This window comes from Thermobia domestica, chromosome 7 (assembly GCF_964235325.1).
Source record: "Thermobia domestica chromosome 7, izTheDome1.hap1.1, whole genome shotgun sequence".
Taxonomy (NCBI): Eukaryota; Metazoa; Arthropoda; class Insecta; order Zygentoma; family Lepismatidae; genus Thermobia; species Thermobia domestica.
The window spans coordinates 23,108,770-23,128,289 of NC_137460.1; the positions used below are offsets into that span (position 1 = coordinate 23,108,770).

Sequence of the window (19,520 nt, forward strand, 5' to 3'; positions counted from 1 at the left end):
CTCTGAATTCTACCTTTTGTGTTGTGGTTACGTTGATTGAACAAGATAATCTATGCGGGGAAAAATGTAAAGGATAATAACCTATAAAGGAGCAATACTTGCGGAGATTTCTTTAAGAAGCAAATATGTGTTATCAACAATTCATTGTTGATATCAGAGTCATTTATTACCTCTCCGGCTTGAATGTTTGAATTGAAATAACTAGTAAGTGATTATGCAATTCATAAATAACCGTTCCAATCTCCTTCGGCCGATGATCTTTGGAGGACCGGAAATGGAGGGTGTAACAGATTCGTATTTATGACACATACAAATTAAAACAGGCAAGTCTGTATATATGAGCTATTCTAAATAATTATTCTTAAATTGTGACGATTTTTGTCACTGTTTGTAACACATTTTTGTCATTATTTTTTCTGCTTAGACTTGAACTTGACTCTAACCAGCAATAAACGATTCAAAACAAGATGGCTACGAGACTGAACGTTCGTAATTTGAAATTGTGTTTAAGGTCGGTTTCTGTTTGTTTATCATAACTTGTGTGCTCCGCAGTTTCACTTCTTGATTGTAGTAACCACAAGTGTTGTATAATTTGTGCTGTATCGTGATTTGTGAATAACTGCAAAGCAAAATTATAATCAGGAATATTGTAAAAGTCGGTTTTGCCGCGCTATGCGCGTGCATACTTGAATTTTTTTTGGAGCTCAATATGGCAGTCAGTGATGTTGACGAAAGGGAATTTGGCATTATGAATGCAGAATTACATGGTAATATAATTAACTTGAATATTAGTATTAGATATAAGAATTTTAAACGTATTTGAGGTGCTTTATTTAAATAAGTGCTTATTTTCTAAGAAGTAGGTTGAACTTCAAAATTATGTTTTTGTAATTTGGCTGCACCTTGTTTTCGCAAATGTTGTTTTCTGCTGTTTTTTCCGTTAGTAAGACGGTTTGAGAGTACTTCCTGAAGCTACCTGTGTTGATCACTATGAATTTGGACGCGGTTTTTATTTAGTAAGTGAGTGTTTTTATTTGTAAGAAGCCGATAAAGCGTTCTGGATTTGATGTGCGGTAGTTTGCCCTGTAACCGACTGGACAGATGATCGCGTTTGTGACCTGAGGCAGGTAGGCAGTTCCTCTCTCAAAACAGTTCTGTGAATTATCCATCGCTACAGAAGTAGTATCATAAAAGTGAAGATGCTGTGATTAGATATATATATATTTATATGTATATATAAACTGTAGCCTGAATCATAATCATCTTATTGTTCAGACGGTTGTGCGAAGTGTACTTTTTCTTCAAAAGCTCTGTAGAACGAAATTATCGGCATTGAAATTCGACAACTGTTTATATGAGGTAAGTACGATATTTTTTCAGTATTGTTTCAACACACTTCACAGAAAATATAATTAATGTCACGAGTACTTCCAAAGGAAGAATATCTTACATCTGTATAAAATAAATTCCTTATGGAGGTTAATATGAAGGTAATAATGACTTCATTTTATGTAATTGAAATTTTGAGAAAACAAATTATTCACGTATCTCACACGTTTTCCGTATTTATTACTGTTATTAGGTTAAAGCAGCAACTTCCCGTATTGATATAACGTTCATTCCGGCAGTTCAGCATTAGTGTTTAACCTTCCTATTGGTTTATCTGTTTGATGTATTAACTGTGTTAATGTTTATACGTATGACTGACATCTGTAGATTGTCATTAAATACAATTACTGTGTGTGAGTAAAAAGTCTCGTACTAATGAAGATAACATTTCTATATTACATAAATTGTCAATATTGTTATTTAGTGCAAGGGTTATTTTTGGAAAGATGATAATGAGCATGTTGGTGTTTGGCGGCACGGACTAGTACTTCCGTAATGCAAAATTATTTTTCTAATTGTGTAATATCAGAAATTCAGATCACGTGATATCTATCTATATAGATATATGTATAGATAGATATATAGGGCTTGAAAGTCTTGCTTGCAAGTACTCGCCAGCCATAAATCTACTAGCCAGACCATTTTGCAGTCACAGTGCTTATACAAGTAAACAAAAATTACTTTGCGACACAGAAGATATCAGTACATTTTTGTTTTGTTTATTTTTTGTTTTGTCTTTTACAAATAAAAAAAGTGACATCTACTGTTCTTAAATTCACGTTTTTGATTGATCGAACTTTACTCTCTAAATGTAAAAAGATACTTGCAACTGATGAGCAGGTGAGTGGGTTTTTCAAGCCCTATATATATTGTGGCCACGAAAGGATAATTTATCAAAAATATTATTACACAAAACCGTCCAATAATTAGAGATTAGGTGTAACCAAAGGGGTTTTGTTGGCATCTTTGGAACGTATGACATTCTTGAAAAGAGCTACTGAAACTCATTGCCACTCAAAGGGTGAAGCAAACGCACTATTGAATCATAAATTGAAGGGGCACGGTGGTTCAGTGGTAGGGCACTTAACTCTGGTGCATGGGGTTCGATCCCCAACCAAGTAAGTTTGTGGTGGACAACATTGTGTCCACTTGTTTTCTCGGGCACTCCCGTCTCCTTCCGCATTCTCATTGCACAGATTCTTCCAGAATCATCCGTCTTCCTTAACCTAAAGAGCATAATCGTATGACATTAAACTCAAATATTTCATTTTTTAAAAAATTTGAAATTAAGCCTTAGTCTTCGGCGTATTTGCCGGTGCATTAATCACTAGGCTACCCAATCAGCCTCACTCTTTAAAATCGTTGTAAACATTCAGACCATTTATATTTCCCTTTGAATATTAATGAATTCGGGATGTATATATGTATAGAGGAATGGTGTGAAAAATAACCTTCCATAAACCAATTAACAGTTGCCATTCGATACCATTTAAAAGTGTTTGCCAGCCACTCCCAGACATTTTCAAATTCTTCAAAATACTGCAAGTGTTGAAATAATAATAATAATAGTAAAAAATATCTAGGTATTTAGTACGTAGAAGACATTGCTTAGCGAATTAGTATTGACAGTTGATATTCATGTGAACGCGAGAAAAGTAACACTGGTTTCGATCATAAACAGAGGAACGTCTTTGGTGTTTCTCCCATCAACTCCCGGCTCTACCTGAAGTCTTTGGTATTCTCTGAGCGTAATCTCACGCTCGTAATTAAAGATCGTGTTCTTCCTTTCATTCGAATTGATGATCCATTACGAATTGATACATCAGTACTAAGACAAAAATATTCTCGAAAACCAAAGAAAGGGGCTTTAATAAGAAGCCTTAAAGATAGCATTTCATATTGGTGTTAGTGGAAATTTACAGCGTCCTTTCTTAATCAAGTTGGAGTATAAATCCCATCGGCAGGGCTTGAAAAATCTTGCTTGCAAGTACTCGCCAGCCAAAAAGTCGACTAGCCAGATCATTTTGCAGTCACAGGATTTATACAAATAAATAAAAATCACTTTGCGACACAGTAAACATATCAATACCCCGATGGCAGAACTTTGTCTTTCTGTGATGAGCTTTTGCAAGTCAAAAAAATTCTGCAGGATGTCTGCAGAAGAAACACTTGTGATTGTTAAAAATATGCTTTACGCGACGTAGAAAAAAGTTCAAAATATATTTATGCAAAATATATTTATGCGAGTCGTCTGTGCATTTAGACATCTACACATAGCAGGCATGTTTTTATACTTTTCTGTTAGCTATTTATTTTATTCCCCTGGCAATTTTTCTGCACAGGCACGGCAAATTTTCTGCGATCACATCGCCGATCGTGGCATGTTCTGCTATAGCGATCAATAACATTTTTATTTTGTTTATTGGCATGTCTTTTACAAATGAAGAAAAGAGCTACATGTGCTATTTATTCTTGAATTTACGTTTGTGATTAATCGGACTTTACACGCCAAATGCAAAAGATAACTCACCACTGTCAAGCAGGCGAGTGGATTTTTCAAGCTCTGCCCATCGGGTAGCAAATTGTCCTCATCATATAAAAAGCAATGACAAACTGTCCGGACACCAAATTAAATAGCTGGACGTAGGTTTGACTGTAATTGCACATTCACCTGTATGTTTTTAACATAGGAACAAAAAAAGTGAAATCCCTAAGTAAATATCTACAAATAACAAATAATGTATTTTATATTGCATTGTTACTGATAATAATGTATTGTGGTGTATGTTTTAATTAAAACTTTGTGTCGTTATTTTACAGATATATGCAGCTTATGGCTTAGACGTAAAGTGTGATTTTATGAAGTCCATTCATCACCCTGGATCAAATAGGGTCTTCCTGGTTTGAGTGGCTCTTTGGGACTGTTCTTAACGTTTTCAGTAAAATGTCCCTTCAAACTATGAAGAGAAAGGTAAGTCATACGTTTGTCCAACTGTTTTCGTAGAGGAGGTGTTGTTAATTACGTTTAATTTCTCGTAATTGATCATTAAGTGTCCATAATATATCAGTAAATAAAAATCTCATACCTTAAAACATCCAAAAGGTAAGGTGTGCGTACTACAGTTCCGAGACATTCCTCAGCTCTTGCTCGATGCATCAAAACCTGAGAGAGCTCTTTCGTAGCTAATAGGTTACCAAACACGCCTTTGGCATGGGAGACCCGCGTTCGATTCCTGACGGGAGCTCATGTGGTTCGGATTCCACGTTAATCAGTAGGTCCCGTCTCATATAGCCTCGCTGCTGAAAGGGACGTTAAACTCAAAATCAACTTAACTCAAAAGCTTGAGAGCTCCCCGTGACTGTATCGTTAGTCTTGGGCAGAAGACCCGTGTTGGATTTCCGGTGGGAGTTCATGTGGTTCGGGTCCCATGTGAAGCTGTAAATCCACCTTTCAGTAGCCTTGACGATTGAAGGGACACTAAACTATAATACAGCCAATGAAATAAAAGATAGTAAATTAAAAAAAAAAAAAAAAAAAAAGTTGCTGTACAAAGGATTTGATGCATGAAATCCTCTTATTGTCCTTACTGTAGAATATAAATGATGGGATAGATTTCAAATTCGATAAAGATTTTCTTCTCTTCCTAATTTATGGGCAATGAATAGTCCGTGGATTACACACGATTGACGATTTTATACTGATGTTCTATAAGCGATCAGATCACTCAGGAAGCTATGATGAAAGTAAAATTTTGACGTACTCTGCACTTTACTAGGCACACACTAAGCGAAAATAAATTACAAAAGATCATAAATTCATGTTAAAATTTTATTTTCGTAATATTGATCATCAGTGTTTCTGCATCTCAGGTGCGCAGGGGCGCGGTGGCTTAGTGGTAGAGCGTTCACCTCCGGTGCTTGGGGTTCCTGATTCGATCGCAGCTCGCGCCGTGTGGACTTTGTAGTGGACAAACACCGTGCTCGTGGTTTTTCTCGTGGTTCTCAGGTTTTCTCCCACTTTCTTCATTCCACCGTTTCATTCATTTCTTATCTTCACCGTTTACTTTAGCCTAACCGGTATAACCGTGGGACGTAAAACTTAAAGATTTCATTTTTTCATCTCAGCTGCGCTTCTAATATAGGTTTATCTCAGGGATTTTTATTAGTGTTTACTCATCACAGCCAACATTTGAAGTTAAAAGAGGATTGTTATAGTTTCCAATCGAAAACCAGGAGAAAAGAAAGCGAAGAAATTACAGCATACAAATATTTTATAATAAGCTTCGGTGGCCCAGTGGTAGAGCGATTGCCTCTGGTGCGTGGGGTTCTTGGTTCGATCCCCGGTCAAGTAAGTGTGGTGGACATGTCCGTGGGTTTTCTCGATCCTGTTTCCTCCCACATCTCATTCCAATTCTACCACTATTGTTTACTTGCCTTAATTATTGCCCTTGTGCTAATATTAACGGGCATAAACGTGGGACTATAAGTAAAAGATTTGATTTAATTTCATAATGAAAAACTCTGATCTTGTGGTTGATCACATGTTCGATTTAATAAAGTAGCTGAAAATTGTGACCCAGGACAGTTAAACTGAATCTCTGTTACTGAAGTATCCAATAATTAACCGAAGGTGTCTAAATTACAGTTTGTTTGCTTTGAGATACTGAGCGCGATTCCCGTAAATCGATGTCCTGACAGAATTTCATGTGTTCCATATATTGGAAATAGTGGAATGATACTTTGGTGTCAGAAACTACCAAGACTTTAAAGAAGCATACAGATGGTCAATGAATTAGACTATCCTAGTTTCAGATTTATCATCAGAGCTTTCAAAGTAAAGTCGAGGATCGAACCTTGTTTATTAGGTTTTTTTCTTTTCTTTTTACTAAAGTTTTAGTATGTAACCATAAAAAGGTAATTAGTTTTTACATCAGTTTTGAGCACGTTCACTGTTTATACGATTTATGATTTTTTTTTTTTTTTTTTTTTTTTTAATTTTTACCTTGGATATTTTGAACTTTTATGGTGGAGTTTATAATTGTTGTGCTTATCTTTTCTAGGACCAGACAGATGAATGCCCTGCAGCACCTGATAGTACAACTAAAGAACGCGGTGGCTTTAACGAAGGAGAGGACGTGTTATTACACGATAAAGATGGGCTCATTTATCTGGGAACTGTTGTTGAGGTACGTTGATATATCTTTGTACTATTTCTTGAATAGATGACGGAAAGGTCAGAGACATCCCTAAAACGGTAAAAGATAGCGAGATAATGTTTCTTGATACGATAATTTCGTAAATAAGATTTCACAACTGTGTAACTAAATAATGGATGTTTGTGAGTTGCCAGGTATATGGGTTTTAGGTAGCAGAAAGAATATAAGTTCTTATTTTTGGAGTTGGAGCAAGATAACTAGCTAGGTAAAATTGCTTTTAGTAAGGAAATATTGGTGGTGGTGGGGAGTATTTATTCAAAGATCTGTAGTAGGTGCTGTTGGAAAGTTATAGTAGAGCGTTGAACCGTAATGTTGAGTATTACGTGATCATTATGGTCGAACCTTTATCTACTACCGAGATCTCTGACGTGGCATGTTTGATGGCATTTATTACCTCCTCCAAATGCATCGACGGCTCGGGAGCCAATATGGTGGCTCCCTTGTAAACGACCTCATACTCACTGTCGCTGACGTCCCTGCTTCCTACGGACGCATCCCCTCGCTGATGATCGGGCTCCCCTGCTGCGCTCCTGCCCTGACTGTTAAATAGCATTCATGTTTTTCAGTGGTTATCTAGCCACATTGGTTCGTGTTTTATGCAATGCAGTTTTTATGTCATACGTCCACACTGTATTTATACTCACAGTTACAAATAACGAACCGTAATCAGTACCAAGTGAACCAGAATCACTAGCAAGTGATTTAGGGAAGGAACTAAGTAAAAACCTAGTATGTTTGGAGAGCATTTGAGAAACGGATTCCGCAGTTTGTTTGGAAGTAAAGGGTGTCAAGCTGGACTGTTTTCCGTCCTTATGTAACACAGGTTATGAAAGACAAATTTTACTAAACCCTGTTCGGCGTAAGCTCTAAACTGCGGTAAACAAAGCCACGTGAAACTAAATCTCGTTGATTTGCTGTTAGCCTACCGACGCTTATACTCCTCCGCAAAATAATTCATATGATTTGATTACTTTCACTATGAAGATCCATATAAAACTACTACATTCTTATAAATGACAAAAATATAATACGGATTATCTAATAATACTGTAATCGAGTGTGGTTAATAAAACAATACAAATAAACACTAAGCATGCACAGTAATTATGGCGCCAATTCAACTGTGAAGGCGTATTCTGCTTTTAAGTCTGAAAGATGACTGACATGAATCCCGGTTCAGCGAGCGTTGTGATGAAATATCAACAAGGTAAACCTTTATACACTAAGCAATAATTGTTTACCAGCGAAATTCAAATATTTTTTTTATTAATCTTTCGAGTTTTTTTTTTCTTTCTTTTCTGCTGCTGCTGTAAGTATCTGGACAACACGAGACAGTATTGTCAAAATGCACGTGTATAATTTGCTCCTCCCCGTGGGGAGTGGGAGTGATACATCACTAGCCAATCCTATCTTATATATAAAAGAGAACGTACAAATCCTTTGTTCCCTCATCACGCTAATACGGCTGAACCAATTTCTTTCATTTTTGGGGGGTTATTAGGATTTGGACCCTAGATGGTTTTTATCATATCACTTTAATTTTCAATTACCAGTGTCTTGAGATAATTGACCATTCAAGTGTCCATAACGTACAAATCCTTTGTTAGTTCATCATAGGTAAAAATAAACGTATTTATATGCAACCCGCATGACCGTGTCACACGGCGGGTTAACATAAATGACAGGCGATATAATGTTAATCTACTATGGTTTTTATCATATCACTTGAAAGCGAAAAAGTAAAAATTATCTAAGTAACAAGGTTTATTGCGTTCCGGGGTGACCCCAGCGAAGCGGGGTGAACGCTGCTAGTTTGTGATAAGCGGAAGGATACAAATATTTTGTTTATCGGAGTTTAGAGCTTACGTTGAGCAGGGAATAGTGATGTGGGCTCCGAATAACGACTAGGGCGTAAATCTTAAATCTGATGTAGTCAATTGCCGGCGTGTAGACCACCATGTAAGATCAACCCTTACAATATAGGTCGTTCCCCACCACACTGTCTAACCTCCACGATAATTGGATTAGAGGACCGTACTGCTGGCTCATGCTAGATATGTTTATTTTTTGGTAATAGTTGTTAGAAAAGGAAAGGTAGTGATTTAAGAAAGATACGAGGAAATTTCCAATACTTGAATAGATGTCCGTGTAAAGAGCGTCGTTAGATGAATGTGGTTTGGGTAGATCAGTAGTATTGCCAACGTAGATTTCAGACAAATGGAAAAAGGTTAGTGTGCAGTTCATCTCGATTGAAAGAGGGAGAGGCTACGTCATAAGATACGTTTTCGGTTGGGGTAAGAGGCCAATAACGGAGATTGAGACGTGGAGGTATTTTTAATGTGTTATAAGAGTTTTCATAGTATAAAAAAGGAGAATCGGATTTAGATACTTCTATATTTTTTGTTTTATAGACTTGTACCAGCGACTTTATTGAAGTGGGATTTTTGAGATAGGAAATTTTCATAATTTTCACGATCAGTTGTAGAAAATGTAATCAAATTGTTGGTATAAAGATGTATGAAATACCAGTGATGTTGATTTGATACGGAATAATATGTTTTGTTTCTCCATGTTCGTATAATTTCTTCCTACACAGCTATAGCTTCATTTTCAAGAAATTTGCTTTTTTCCCCCTAATGTCGCATATGAGTGTTAATCTGGATCATAATTTCTGCCTTTTTCGTGGTCTTTTGCGTTCCCTACTAACTAGACACTAACTCACTGTATGGCCTATGGAAGTCGGAGGTTTATGCCGCGTTCCACTGACTTCTGTCCTTAGCCAATTGGATCCAGTTTCTACTTTGTATTCCAATCTCTGCGAGATCCATCTTAATATTGTCCTCCCATCTGAGCCTAGGTATTCCAAATGGTCGTTTTCCGATTGGTCTTCCAATCAAAACTTTGAAAGCGTTTCTACTTTCTTCCATTCTAACTACATGACCTGCCCACGTAAGCCTCCTAGACTTGATGACCCTAACAATGTTGGGTAAACCGTATAAATTATGTAGTTCCTCGTTATGAAGTTTCCGCCATTCCCTATTCCCGTTCCTCTTGGGTCCAAATATTCGTCTCAGGATCTTGTTCTCAAATACTTTCAATCTTTTGCCTTCCTTACAGCAATGCTTAATGAATCTGTTGATATCGCAGGTCTAATCGATCCATCTTTTCGCTATTCGTCTCCTACCATTAACTTTGCCTTGTTCAATTGTCATTCTTATGATGTGGTCAAAGAATTGTAGGATTCTTGTATCCACAAGAATGCTGAAACGAGTGTTTCTCCCCAGTTTTCCGATGACGGATTCATTTGTTCTCGTGACCATCCATAGAATGAACATCTTCCGCCAACACCACATTTCAAAAGCATTGGTACGTAGAGCACTTACCTCTGGTGCATGGGTTCCCTGGTTCGATCCCCGACCGAGTAAGTTTGTGGTAGACACCATTGTCTGGATTTTCTTGGGGTAATCGTTTCCTTCCACATTATCATTCCAACAATTCTTCCATCCTCATTCACTTGCTTTAATCATTCGTCCCCTTAGCCTAAAGGGTATAATCTGGGTATGTTAAAATGGAAAAAAAAAAAATTGCTTTATGTCTTTAGCTTTTACTGTCCACATTTCACTGCCAAAAAGGAAGATTGAGGATGCAAGTGAATCTACCAGTCTCTTCTTTGTAGGGTTGGCTGGTTGAAACCAGTTGTTTAAAAGAAAGAAGAAAAAAAAGTGTGAACTTCATGGTGACGTTTCCACGTAACAAACCATCTGCATTATTTTTATCTCCTTTTCACCTTTTAATCAGGGCGTCCAATGTTCAATTCTCGGTTGAACCACAACCCTTCTTGCAAGTATAAACCAGGTAGCGGTTCGTATGCTTCTTTAAGCAAAAGTCTTCTCCTTAATAACCTAGGTATTACATAAGAATGTTAAGCCTAAACATACGAAACTAAACCAAATTGTACATTTCTGCTTGCCTGAATGCCTGTTGTTATATATATAACAAGATTGCTTAAATATATTGATTAAAATTGGCAGCATTTATCGACTGCGTACGTAGCTTCTAACATTAGTTTGGATTGGACTTAGTTTTAATTTAATTGAATGATATCTATATACTAAATTTGTAATTTAATACCTCAGTTTTAGCGTACTGCTTATGATACGTTGACCATAAAATTTTACATACCAAGCAATAACGAGATTTTTCCGTTGTTGCTTTGCATTTAAATAACAGGATTTTCCCAATGGCTAAGGCGGGAGTTTCCTGATTTATATATAATTATGTGTAATGGTTTCATCTGTGCAACTGTTTATCTTCTTGTCCTTCTGAAATGACAATTATATTAAAAAGTATGTAAAGATCAGTACAACATATTTTTTTATCAGGACTCCTTCGTGAGTGAGCCGGCAGACTCATCGCATTTGTTTTCAATTAGTCCCGGTTTCGAGTCCAAATGAAGGACAGTTTCTCTCAGATGTAAGCCGAGAAGCGGTTGGATTCCGCTTTAAGCGTATGTGACCCCTTACCCAACATAACCCGGTTGTTGCATAATAACACCAAGGCGAAACAAACTAATTTCTGTCCATATGTGATATAAATACATAGAGCAAATTATTTAAACCAAAAAAATCTGGTTTAAAAAAAAAAAAAAACAACAACAACAAAAAAAAACAAAAAAAACGGGGTTTAAAAAAAAAACTGGTTTTTTGGTTTTTTCCAATAAAAACAATGGTTTTTGATGATTCTTCCCTGTCTCATAATGTATCCTATCATTCTATCTCTTTTCGAAATATTCATGGTGTCTATTGGTCGCTAAAGTCCCGAATGAGTCACCAAATCAGAAAACGATCCGGTAAGTGAAGAAAAAGTCACGAAATTTAGCTTTTGGGTAACGATTTTTTTAATCTACAAATATAAGTAAAAACTGGAAAATTTTTGTTCTATAAAACGTCAAAATTTACCGCAAAAAATATCTGTGGTCGGCTTTAGAGGCTACCAAATCTCAAACAAAGCACGCTTCTACCACATGCATGATAATTGAGCCTAATTCGCATCCAAATTCACTCTTAAGAATTTTACGAAATTTTATGGTTTGGTAAAGAAAAGGTCACGAAAATGTCAGGAAATTTCATTTTGGAATTTTAGTAGATACCCTGTTATTATATCCCTCTTTTCTCCTACCATTTCCAGCACTTTCATTTAATTTCATTTAATACCTCATCAGCCCATATAATTTTCGACATCGTTATATAGCATCCAATTTCGTAGGTTTCCGTTCGTTTTTCCTCTTTTCGTAGATATGCTTTTAGTGAGTTCTGTGTTTGTTTTACTTCAAATGTGCTTTTGGGGCCGCAGTGTCTCAGTGCTGGAGCGTTCGCCTCTGGTGCATGAGATCTTTGGTTCGATCCCAGCTCGTGCCAAGTGAGCTTCATAGTGAACAAAGTGTGCAGGGTTTTCTCAGGGTTCTCCTGTTTCTTCCCACTTTCTTCATTTCACGATTGTCATCCAACTCATCATCACCGTCTCCTTTAGCTTAGCCCACATAAACGTAGGACGTAAGAACTTAAAGATTTCATTTTTCGAATGCACTCTTCGCCTGAGCTATTCTGGATTTCAGAACTTGTCCGCATCTTTTATCATTATGATTTTACTCCGTAAGTAATAGAATTACTGCACTTTTCCATTAGGTGGTTTACTATTTTGATTTTTTTTTTTTTTTGTTTCTTTTCCTGCGTTTCTCATAACTTCTGGTTTGCTCTAAGTTTCTTAATAATAATAATAATACATCGCATAATGTACCGGAAAACGTTTTGTCAGATTTTAACCCTACATAGAAAATGTCTTAACATGAAATAGACGTACCTGAATCAGAAGGAGTGTTCTCGTCAGGAACAATAGCCTACCTCCGTGGCGTGGGCATACTATGGGGCACACGGTGGTGGATCTCAGCAGGATGTGATCAAAAGAAGTTCAGTGTACAGATTATCTTGCCGAGGATTAGGAACCATTGTCTAACAAAGCAGAATAACACCTTAACAATTCACAAGCATTGACTTCACTGTTTTCAATTTTCCGTGCGCACGTTCAAATTCGTGCGAATTGACAGTTGCATTGATCCTTTGGCTAGATAACAGCATGATACGTAAGCACCCACCAACCAAAGCATAATCTTCTGATGGAGTGGTGCTTTTTTCCTGTTTTAGAGTGGGTTAAGTTTACCTGATACAATTTAAGAAGGACAGTTGTTTCGTTGGTCCTATTTCCACAATTTTCCCAACTGAAGTTGAGACGTGAAAATCTTACTGTTTTCTTAAACAGTCTTACCACTTTAATTTACAGTAATTGTTATTATTTTTTTTTTTTTCGTACAAAAGTTATAAGATCCATTGCTAATACTTTAACTTAAAAAATCATCTCTTACATATATTTTTTCCAAAAGCATTAATATGTTTTTAGATAAATGCAATAACTATCTCAGGTAACTGTAAAGATCAAAGAGAGCTGGAAAGTTTTGTTTATTATATTTATATACAGGGTGTCTATTGGTCACGAAAGTCATGAAAGTCAAGAAAAAATCACGAAATTTAGCTTTTGGGTCACGATTTTTTTTAAATCTGTACAAATATAAGTGCAGACAGGAAAATTTTGTTCTATAAAACGTCAAAATTCACCACCAAAAATGTCTATGGTCGGCTTTAGACGCTACCAAATCCTAACCAAAGTATGCTTCTATCGCATGTATGAAAATTCGACCTGATTCGCACCTGAGAATGTTACGAAATTTTATGATTTGGTAAAGAAAAGGTCACGAAAAAGTCACAATTTGATTTGATTTTGAAATTTGAAATTTTAATAGACACCCTGATATATCACAGCAATAATTCTGAGAGTTTAATAAACACATAACGGGCAGAGATAGCTTCTTTTCAGCGTTGATGAGCTAGCATGGAATCTACGTTGCAGCTAGAATGGAGATACCAACAAAACTCGAGTTATGGCAAAGCAGCTATGTTAAATTCTGCCTTCCTTAAAAGCATTTGCTCTTGTGCAGTGCATAAAATGACTTCAGAAAATAGCTTAAACGCTTACCACATTAATTTGCCGGAACACAGTTAATAAAGAGTGGAAGACGGATTGCTTTACATCCTCGAATTGTGCACCACGTACTTCTTCTGTATCGAAATCTCTCAACGATCCAGCCTTGGTTTTATAGTTTTTATGGCAGTTTCTTGTCTTTGCCGAGAAGTTTGTGAAATAAAATTTTCCGATTTGGCTGCAATACCTGTTCCAGACAAATCTGCTCAATAACTTTAAGAGAGAGCTTGAGAATCACCGCAGAAATAAAAGAACTCCATTGGATACTGTCATGTGTTAAGTCAGTGCAGTTATAATTGTTGTTATCTACCTGCGGAATGTCCTATTTCGTATTCCACCACTCTCTCGGTCTATAGCAAACGCAAAATTCAGAATAGTATTCACCACAGCCACTCATTATACTATTCTCAGTCCATGATGAGTTAGATTGTAAAAAACCATAAGTAAGCGTGATTGTAAAACCATCCTTCTATGGCATGCATGTGCAAGTTGGAACAGCTGATGGGCCAATCACAGAGGAATTACTGGCATCGAGGGCCGTACGTATTCAATCGAGAAACTCGCTCATCATACTCTAATATCACAGGGGCACAAAATCTGTTACAACGGTAACTAACATATTTACTTTAATTAATGAAAAGCAGAAAATACTATTTATTTAACATTTTAATGAAAAATTTGACCCTTTATGTTTTGGACTTGTCTCTCAATGTTCGGTGGTACACTGAATGTTCCAATGCGGAGAATATTTTTAAGTTAGACATCAGTTAAACAGGGAAAAAAAAATCAGTTTAAGACAATAGGTAAGAACCACGGGTCACGCGGACCGGATGAAAGGTTTAATGGGCCAGATGTTCCACATGGCTGTTCTGTGGTATACGTGACATTGCAGAGGGATGTCATTTGACGACAAATGTACGATGTCTGTTCAGGATGTATGCTTTCTTACACCGTAACAAACTGGAGCAAGCTCAGAGCTTCTCCTCCTTGTTGACCCATGATTTACTACTGTATCTATCTTATAACTTGTGATTCACCACCACCCATCAAGATTAAAGTAAATAATCAAAATGTACCTGATTCGTGGAAGATTAATGTCCTCCTATCAAATAATTACTGGTTAGAACGATTTGTGGTGAGCTCACTACCCTTGCTAAGGAGCCCCACTGTTTGAAGAGCGACTGCTAACATTCTTCTAAAGAACAGTAGGATACACTTATTGCACGATCGGTCGAGGGCCATTACTCATTTATACCTGCCGGTAGAGGGAGCGCCTTTAGCGAGTAGGTGACTATGGCATATCTAGTGTCGGCATCGAATTTTTAAGGCAAGCTTCCCCTCAGCGGTGTAAGGAGGAGTTCCAGCATCCCATTGCATTGTTCTATGTTGTCGATTTCCAAGGATCTGTTTTATCGGGCAGAATATTCAAAAATGCATTTATAACATCGAGTTATCATTATCATTATATGGTATAACATCTATTTCAGTTTCTTTCTCAGTCTTCATGTAAAATTGGAGTGTTGAAGTTGTATGATCTATAAGTTGTATGATATCCACACCTGATTTTAATCTGCGTCATAGAGAACAGAGTTGTTTAGTTGATGGGAGACTTTTGTTTGATAATAGGCTGTTTCCGTAACATTTTGTTATTCTGACTGTCTGAAGTATTGTTAACTTACCATCGAAGTTATACCCCGCTATTGCCATAGAAGTCCATGATGAAATCTCTTAGACAGTGGCGAAGCGTATTATGAGGGTCTGAGGCCGGGACTACCCTTTTTTCTACCGTATATTTTCTTTATCTTTGGTTTCTTATAAAATAAAGTCAATACTTGATTTTTTTTTTTTTTAATTTAAATCAAATCTTTCTCCTCGTATAATACAAGTCGCGAACTGAAGAAAAATATGAGGAATTTAGTATTAAATGTTAATTATGCCATTTAAGTGAAAGTATCGGAATTGAATTTCGAGTTAATCCCCAATCTTTAACCTATTTCAATCCCAAACAATGTTTCTTAAGTATTAAGGAAAAAGTTCAACGTTTATCAGCATGACACTTTTTTTTCCCGCAAAAGTTACTAGTATTTGACAGGGGCATTAAAAAAAAAATCGGAAGTAGCTTCTGGAACGAAATGTATATAAAATACATAAATTTCGTCTGAAGTTATAAAATCTAAAAATAATAAGTTTCGGAGAGAGGATCTGACCCCTATAAATACACCTCTATTATCTGGAACAAACACAGACGCGCGAACAAAAGAATTTTCGTCCTAAATGTCCATGATGATTTCCCCGTCGGAATAGTTAACGATTTTAAAATCCTATGTTACGAAGAGAAGAAAGCAGGATTTCCCCGTTACCCTTTCAAAACGTGATTTTCCCTGATCATCCTCTGTACGTCACATTTTCATACTTGTTGTACATACATTTGAATCTCATTGTATTATGATTATTATTTTCACAAAATAGAACAGAACAGAAACGAAATTTCACTTACTTTCACTTTCAGCTAATTCATTTCGGAATTTGATTTAAATCAACGATTTTTATTTAAAAAAATCAAGTGATTAAAATCAATCGACCCTGGTTGGAAACACTCGGAGATACTTCCGTCTGAGCCTCACCAGCTCGCTAGACCTGTTTACGGGCTATGCTGCTCAAGGAGCGAAGCCATTATCGCTGGGGATTGCACGCATTCTTGGAAAGGTGCGAAGGCTAGCCTCCAGAAATTTAGTTTTAACGTTGAAGGCATCTTTCAATGCTAATATGTTAGAAAATAATTTCCTTAACACAGAGTAAGAAGTTTGTGTGTAGAAATATGAATTTCTATTAGTAATAGCTTGTTTAATTTAGGTATATACTCTCAGGAATTATTCAGAGTAGCTGCTTTTATTATTATTATTATTATTATTATTATTATTATTATTATTATTATTATTTCCTACATGGGACCTGGTCCATGATACCTTGTAGAATATAAGTCTGATATATTAAACATATTTATAAATTTACCAACCGCTACCGTGTAGGATAAAATAATAATATTAATTTTAGTTGAGTTTTCAATTTCATGGTATCAGTGGGTATTTACGATTTTGTTTCGGGGGCTTTGCTAACTTTATTCCTGGAAAGTCAAAATTCTGCAATATATATAAAACAATAAAAAGTTGCAATAAAATTTCGGCGAGTTCTTAAGCCCGGAAACCATCTCCTTAAATATGCCACAGCATAGAATTCGATATTAAATATCTTGCGTTGATTCAAATGAAGTTCCTTCTGGGTATTAACATTTCTAGTGAAGTTATTATCACGCGATACATTAATTAAATGGAGTCAAAGATGATATTAGTGAACTTACAAGGTAAGATTTTGCTTATATAAATATTCATTCTTGTTAAATTAAACAAAAAGACTACTATGTATATACGCACACAAATTTAACTTTAAACAGTGTTAGAAATAAAGATGAGTAAGTTCTTTAAAATAAATTGAGTTGGTAGTTCTTTTTTGTTTAATTCAATAAGGAAAATAGAATCCTGACTATAATTTTAAACATTTTATGATGTATTAAATGCTATTTGAGTTATTAGTTTATCGGGCCTACCCTATTTGTGGAATTACTCTTCGCCACTGCTCCTAGAACCATTTTGAGCAAAAGAGTACTCATTTGTTGCAGGCATTTTACTAAATAACTAACTCTATGGCTTATGGAAGCGGAGGTTCAATGCCGCATTCACAAAAGCTCTCCACTGACTTCTATCCTTAGTCAATTGGATCCAGTTTCTACTTTTTAATCGTATCTCTGCGAGATCCATCTTAATATTGTCCTCCCATCAGCGCCTAGGTCTTCCCGATGGCCGTTTTCCGATTGGTCTTCCAGTCAAGACTTTGAAAGCGTTTCTGCTTTCTTCCATTCTAGCTACATGACCCGCTCACCTAAACCTCTTAGACTTGATGACCCTTACAATGTTGGGTAAACCGTATAAATTATGTAGTTCCTCGTGAAGTTTCCGCCATTCCCCATTCCCGTTCCTCTTGGGTCCGAATATTCGTCTCTGGATCTTGTTCTCAAATACTTTCACTCTATGTTCTTCCCTCAGAGTAAGCGACTATGTTTCGCAACCATACAGAACAACAGGCATGATTATCGTTTTATATATTTTAAGCTTCAAATTCCTCGACACAATTCGCGACAACAAGAGATTTTGAACCGAATAGTAACACGAATTCCCTGCTTTTAGTCGACATTTAATTTCTTCGTGAATATGATTTTCGTCTGTTAATATTGATCCTAGATATTTGAAAGTATCCACTTTATCAAAAATATTATTTAATATTTTAATGCATCCATAATTTGCCGTATTACGTTCCCGACGCACTTCCTTGTATTTAGTTTTCTCTGCCTTTACTTCTAAACCCATGTCCCTGCAAGCTTTTAATAAGATCTCTGTATTCTTTTCTATTGTTCTCCTGTCATCCCCTATTAAATTTACATCATCAGCGTATGCCATAACCTGGTGAATACCGTTCAACTCTAGGCTCTGGTTGCTATCTTTGATTTTGCTTATAGCGTATTCCAGAACAAAGTTAAATAATAATGGCGACAACGCATCTCCTTGTTTCAGGCTATTTTCGACGTGAAAGCTCGTGGACAAAAATTTTCCAACCCGGACTTTACCTTGGGATTCATTTAAACATATCTTAATTAATCTACTGAGCTTTCTCGGTATTCCAAGTTCTGTAAGAACGTTGTATAATGTTTCTCTCCTAACCGAGTCGTACACCTTTCTAAAATCAATAAATAGTTGATGTACCGGGGTATTGTATTCCCACTTCTTTTCGAGTATTTGGCGAATGGTAAATTTTACACACTGCCGTATATAATAGTAAATTTTTCATCGCCTACCTTTCATGGAACTTTTGACTGTGGCACGCACTTAGTAATATTACGGGTTGCTAGGTTGAAATACCGGTTAGTAAGATTGTTTATATGGTTAAAAAGACTAATGGACTCATAATTAAGTAATAATCAAAAGACTTTATGAATACCGTATAGTTTCAATGGATAACCTTCGTCATTATCAACGTGTTGAAAAAACGTTTGCTGCAATCATGTTTCATATATACTGCAATTCGGTAGATGTGTAGCGCTATGGAGAGATGTAAATGATTAGAGTTTGAAAGACAGTGATCATCGCAAATGGCTGCCAGAGGACAGTAATGTCTATATCAAGGAATTCAGTCCTGGTCGTTCAGTCAGTTGTGAAGCGTGAGTGAGTGAGTCAGTACAGTGCAGGAAAGTCAAGAAACACACACAATGTCTCGTCGCTGCATTAAACAACATTACCACCATTTGGTGACATTCGAAAGAGGCCGTATATTTGGGTTGCATGAGACCGGCTGAAAGTTTTGTGAGATTACCAGACGTTGGGGCATTCCGATGTCATCTGGCCCGATGTTGGGATGCTTGAAGGTCCCGGTCGACCAGATCAGACCACAACACAGGAGGATTGTTGCATTGGCGTGAAGTATTAGGAACCCTTTGTCGTCTACACAAGTAGTTACTCTTCTAGAACACCTGTGTCAGCCACACCGTGTCTCGACGACTGGTATTAGCTGGATTGCGGGTGCACCGTCCCCTATGTAGGTTGCCATTAACACTAGTGCCTAAATGCTTAAAGGACAGTGTGTGGAGTGGTGACGCACTCGGATAGCATGCAATCCTCATGAATGGAAACGGATCATGTTCAGGGATGAGTCTCGACTCGCCATTACAGCAATGACCATTGGCCATGTGTGTGTGATGGGGGTGGAATATTTTGG

At 36.6% G+C, this 19,520-nt stretch overlaps 1 protein-coding gene across 3 annotated transcripts in view; it reads left to right on the top strand.

Annotated features, from left to right (window-relative positions):
• Positions 1 to 423: 423 nt before the first annotated feature.
• Positions 424 to 19,520, top strand: part of Pcl (polycomb protein Pcl) — a 60,475-nt gene continuing 41,378 nt past the window's right edge. The window contains exons 1-3 of one of the 3 annotated variants that reach the window (XM_081764242.1): positions 424 to 511; positions 4,210 to 4,360; positions 6,450 to 6,575. In XM_081764242.1, the coding sequence (XP_081620368.1) occupies positions 4,334 to 4,360; positions 6,450 to 6,575 (153 nt within the window). In that variant the 5' untranslated portion in view covers positions 424 to 511; positions 4,210 to 4,333. Of the gene's footprint in view, positions 768 to 807; positions 1,360 to 4,209; positions 4,361 to 6,449; positions 6,576 to 19,520 lie in introns of those variants that run through there. The other 2 variants (XM_081764240.1, XM_081764241.1) reach the window with 2 other exon arrangements.